The following is a 5,444-nucleotide window of genomic DNA, read 5'->3' as shown; positions in this document are numbered from 1 at the left end:
ACACTTAAACAGATGTTGCCATATTAATAGAAACCCTAAATCGATTAATGCAGTCAAGTCCGATTCTAACCGATTTTCTTCTGCATTAGTATTTTTTTCGTCTTAAATATTTTTTCTCGTTGTCACTCGACTGCGCCGAATCCAATAAGAGGCTTATGTGTTCGACTTGTATATATATCCATCCCTAACAGTTTAGTTTACAATACATGTATAACATAGTATGTTTCCTCCTTACTACAAAACGGCTGAGCCGATTTTGATGAAAGATAAGATGTCATATCATTTGATTCGCCTTTATTACGCGAAAGTATATTAAAATGTAAAAATTAAAATAAAAACCTTCCAACACTTTGTTACTGTAATTCTTCTCCAAAAATATCCATTTACCTACTTACGAGTTTCAGACAAACTGATATAAAATTGAAATAAATATTTGAAAATACATTATCGGCCGCCTAAGCTATCTTGGCACTTCTTTCTTTATAAAGTCTTTGCAGAGTTACTTTGATCGACTCTAACAGGGTTCAGCGACTTGAAATGATAACTGTATAGCAGATTTAAAAATAAACTGTAATTTGTATATGATTTACAAGACTTGCATGAGTATACACAATATTATTATAAATTCACAAAAATAAAGCATCAAATGAGGCATGAATCTGGTTAATCATATCTGAAGCAGTCATACTGCGACCATGAATGCAAAAAGCTTTATAATTACATATTCTCGTAAACCTAGCAGATAAAAAAGCAGCCACACTTTGTGCAAGTTGAACAGACTTTTCGTTATCACAAAGATCATATTTCAAAGCCCATGTATAAAAAGTACCCAAAGCTCCAGAAAGTATATCACCTTGCCCACCGGCTCTTCGACCAGATCCTCCTTTTGACAAAGTCCAATCGAAAGAAGCAATACTGGAGTAGTAGTGATCTTCACCTCCTTTATGCAAAACGCTAACATTGTCTCCCCAGAAAGTGTACCAAGTGCTATTGCTAGAAATTGCAGTAATAAATCTCTTTGCTTCCTTATTATTGGGGGTAAGGATAGCTCCTGGTAAGGGATATCCCTTAATAATAGTCAAATTATTTGAAACTGCGTACAGGCCATCAGCATCAATAATCAATGGCTTCTTTAACATCTTGCAGGCTTCTATGATGTCATAAGTTAATGTCATTGTGTTTTCTTCCCTTCCTAATCCTGGCCCGATTATGATTATATCCATTTTCTTTAGCAATGTTTCAATTATTGGTAAGTTCTTGGAGCTTAAATAAGGATAAACGATAAGATCTGGGCTATACGATTTTATTACTGGTGCTGCATTCTCAGTAGTGATAACAAAAACTAAATCAGCGCCAACCTGAAACGATATATAATTACATACAGGCGATATTATCTTATGTATTTCCATCAAGGATCACAAGCCAACAAAGACTAACCACGGCACCATTACCTACTGCAAAGCCACAAATCAAAGAAAATTACTACCATTTGTTTAATGTTAAAATGCAAATAGAAAATCATATTGTACGTAAAAAAGGCGAATTTAATAAGTACAAAGAAAGACTCCGACTAGACTACGCTAAGTTTGCATAAGCTTGGCAGTAACAATGCATACATATCCGATCCGATAGGAGCGTTAGATTTTTTTTTCTTTTAATCTTTTTTTAAGGGGTTTTGTCACGCAGTGACGATGTCAACCCCGTAATGAGATCTAATAGTAATAGATTAGAGTGGCGCTAGATTTGATGTAGCATTTGCCATAAAAACTTAGCATGGTCCGACTTAATATTGTAATTATTATGAACTTAATAACGATAAATTCATACAGGGACTGTACTAATTGGAGCGTGTGTCACCATGTGGCCTAAATCGAAAACTTAAACTTGATTTCACAGAGGCTCCTTTGCTGTCCTCAATAGTTCCTTCCGTACACGCTCCCTATGTGTATCGTAATCGACTAATCGTACAATTACTTTATGAAATAAAATTTAAAAAAAAATCTTTTTGCTGACCCATTAAAAAAATAACAATACATATAATAATGTTTTTTGAATATGTTTTGAATATAATAATATCTTCTAGAGTCTGTTCGGAAAGAGAAGAGTCGTGGAATGTATTGGGCCCGTGAATCTAGTATTAAAACTGGATTTGGCATGAGGGTGGGGAGCTGGGGAGAAGTGACCGAACAGGATAGTCTTATGTATCTTTCAGTAGGAGTAGCAGCGAAAGAGCTATTATTGTTTGTCCTTGTCACAGTCTCACATTTTATTTGTTCCCCACCGTTTTTTTAGTATGGGTGTGGGCAACAAATGAATTCGACCAATCACAGTGTCGCATTTGCGTATGTTTTGTCCCTCACGGAGGCACGCGTATACCACTTCTATACGATCCTACCTTCTATGATTGGGCCCCAAACATTCCACGATCCTTCTCTTCCTGCACAGACTCTATTCACGCATAGATTAAAAAAAACAACGGGTTGCACTCCGGGAGTGCCGACAGAAGTGAAAACTCAATGACTAGTCCAAAATTTCTGCAGCACTGTGTATAATTGACCCATCCTCCTTTCTATTGAAAAACTTTAGTTCCGAAATTGCTGGTCAGTGAGCTTGTTTAACCCTTAAATGCATAGTGTTGCCAAATGTCTACAAACCATTAGACAGGTCACTGTTTTAAAATAAAAAGGCTTACGTTCTTGAAAGCACCTTTATACCAAACGTCAAGTAATAAGGTGATGATTTAAGGGTTAAATTTACGCAATATTTTTAATTTATAAAAATTACACTCGTTTTAAAGCCCCCTCCAGACTATGCGCGTGAATCGCGGGCGAAGCCGCGAACGCGAGTGTGTAGTCGATTTCGCTGTAGAGATGGGTAACTCAAGAGTGATAGATAAAAAAGATATATATCTTTCTCGTTTCATGAATCACTCTTCTTGTCTTTACGAATCCGAATGTATCAGTATATCCGTACCGCTCACTCCCTCGGCAACGATTTACTAAAGCGAAAGCGATGACTCGGTCGCGCGTCGACCGAAGTAACACGAACGAGCGACAGCGGTCGTTCAGGCGGATTCGGACGCGTCATTCGCTATTCCGCGGGAACGAGAAGTAGACAGTATAGTATTTCTCGCTCGCGCAGGATGCAATGCAAATTGCAATGATGAGTTATTAATTCGGTTAATGAGTTAAATTGCATTGCATTTAATAAAATGTAAACAAAAAGCAATAAGGTATTTTATTAGGCAAATATATTCTTGCGCATGACAATACGAACCAAATCAAGCTTCCTTTGTGAATGTACCAATCTATATCCATCATGATACAAAATGAAAATGAAAATGTCGCCACGTTATAATAACAATTCTGTCTCTCTCTCATTCATAAGATGACGCAAAGTCAGTAAGTGTCGATACAGTTACGAGCGGGACAACTGATACACACGGATATAGAGATATAAAAGAGTGATACATATCCCAGTGGTAAAAAGATATATATCAATCTTTTCCCTCTAATGACACATTTCGCCCATCTCTATTTCGCTGTCTGCGAAAATCGACACCACACTCGCGTTCGCGGCTTCGCGCCGCGATTCGCGCATGAGTGTGGAGGGCGCTTAAGTCGAAAAGTCGGCAAACTTGGAAAAATCCACAAGTTGATAATTTTTAGTGTGTGATTTTGAACGGTTATTTCGGGGTATGTAATTATTTTATATTTAAAAACTTTATCATAGGTATATCACAAATAGAGTACTTACCTTTCTAATGGTAGTAAAAAAAATCATTTATATATTACTGAAAATTACATATTTACATAAATATGATTTAGCCAATTCAACTTCTAACACTGATTTCGCAGTGAAAATCGAAGTTATATTTTTTTAAACAATTTTTCCTAGAATCGGCAAACAATTATGTGATACATAAATATTAATATCGGGCAAAAAGAAAAAAATCATGCATTTAAGGGTTAAAATTCGAAATTCAAATTTGTAGCGTTAATTGTTTCGCATCTAAATATATTTGGTCATGATATTTTGAGTTTTATTCACCAGTACTAGAGTTCACTTTTATTAGCGATTTCATCAAGATGTAGCTTTATTGAATTATATTTGAGTGATATAAAGTTAGAATGTAACTGTGAGATCCTCGTATTTCAAGCCGTATAAGATATAAGAACCTTTTTCATGTAATGTCATTGAGTTTTTCTTTATTGATTTAAATGCCATCTAGAGTTAGACCGTAAAACGTCTGCAGCGATTTTGATAGCCCACGCAGTGCAAGTGTCATTTTAAACGTCAAACTTCTATGAAATTATGACGTATAAATAACACTTACACTGCGTGGGCTATCAAATCCGCTGCAGACTTTTTTGGTGCGACTATAAATGAGTGGCCATCTAAACCTTACGGTCACGTGATCGCGTTACGCTGTCTCGAGTTTATCATTTTTTCCCCACCCCAAAAAGTGCCCAGCGCCGCTAAAGAAGTTTTCACTTCAAAAAACAGGGTAATATAAAATTTCAATAAAAAAGTGTACCTTCAAGGATGAGATAGCTGAAAAATATGGTGCGCCAGTGTACTCGGTAGATCCACCTATAACACATATTTTACCAGCGTCACCTTTACTTTTGCCTTCAAATTCAGGAACAATAATTTTACCGAGGCTTAAAAGCCTTTCCTCGTTTAAATTATCGATAGTTGAACATTCTTCGACTATTGACGAAGTAACCATTTTAGTCATTAATACAAAAAAATACAATCCAATTACAGTGAAACATTTTAGAATAGAATTCATATTCGAAACAAACTTTTTTCACACAAAAAAAAACAAATAAAACATCAAATGGGGTGTTGATCTGTTGATAGAACTAGAATGTCCACGAATAACACGTCCCTAAAAAAATAATTGCTCACACAAATAAATATGACCTTGTGGCCTTTGAGATCTTGGATATACCATTACAAAAAATGTTTACTTTCGAGATACGAATTCTCGTTTTATTACAGATAAATCGATTTAAAGTCGATTTATCCGATTAAATTTTGATTTGTACATGGCAATACCACTGAAATTGTTAACCAATAGGAGCTAAGGAATTTGGAGAAGTAGAAATCCATCATCCAATCACTTATGAGAAGACGAAAACAAAATGCATCGCACGTTCCGATACAATATTTATAATAATACCATTTGCACTAAACACTAAAGCAAAAAAATGCATGCAGCATCCGACGAAACAAGACATATCAATATATCAAAGATCAGATCAGTAAAAAACAAGTAAGAAGGAATAGTTATTTGTTTTACAAGGGGGCAAAGTTGTTGTTTAACCGCTCGTGCTAATATTGATACCCAAGCAAGCGAAAGATTCCAAAATTGAACCACGAGCGTAGCGAGTGGTTCGATAAATGGAATCTTGAGCGTTGCGAGGGTTTCAAAGCAC

At 35.8% G+C, this 5,444-nt stretch overlaps 1 protein-coding gene across 1 annotated transcript; it reads right to left on the bottom strand.

Moving 5' to 3' along the window:
• Positions 1-551: 551 nt before the first annotated feature.
• LOC134798379 (ATP-dependent (S)-NAD(P)H-hydrate dehydratase-like) lies at positions 552-4,875 on the bottom strand. Its single transcript, XM_063770795.1, has 2 exons — positions 4,538-4,875; positions 552-1,358 (listed from the first exon to the last, which is right to left on the bottom strand). The coding sequence occupies exons 1-2, from the start codon at positions 4,793-4,795 to the stop codon at positions 627-629; spliced, it is 990 nt and encodes a 329-aa protein (XP_063626865.1). The 5' UTR covers positions 4,796-4,875; the 3' UTR covers positions 552-626.
• Positions 4,876-5,444: the final 569 nt, after the last annotated feature.

The sequence above is a fragment of the Cydia splendana genome, chromosome 16 (assembly GCF_910591565.1).
Source record: "Cydia splendana chromosome 16, ilCydSple1.2, whole genome shotgun sequence".
Lineage (NCBI taxonomy): Eukaryota > Metazoa > Arthropoda > Insecta > Lepidoptera > Tortricidae > Cydia > Cydia splendana.
The sequence above is the reverse complement of the archived record's forward strand: the minus strand, read 5'-3'. Positions and strand labels throughout refer to the sequence as shown.

Excerpts from the sequence above, each read along its gene's own strand:
- LOC134798379 (XM_063770795.1), bottom strand. The coding sequence starts at position 4,795 with ATGAATTCTATTCTAAAATGTTTCACTGTAATTGGATTGTATTTTTTT. Across the intron at positions 1,359-4,537 it reads CAGCTATCTCATCCTTGAAG|GTTGGCGCTGATTTAGTTTT; the intron begins GTACACTTTTTT and ends ATATCGTTTCAG.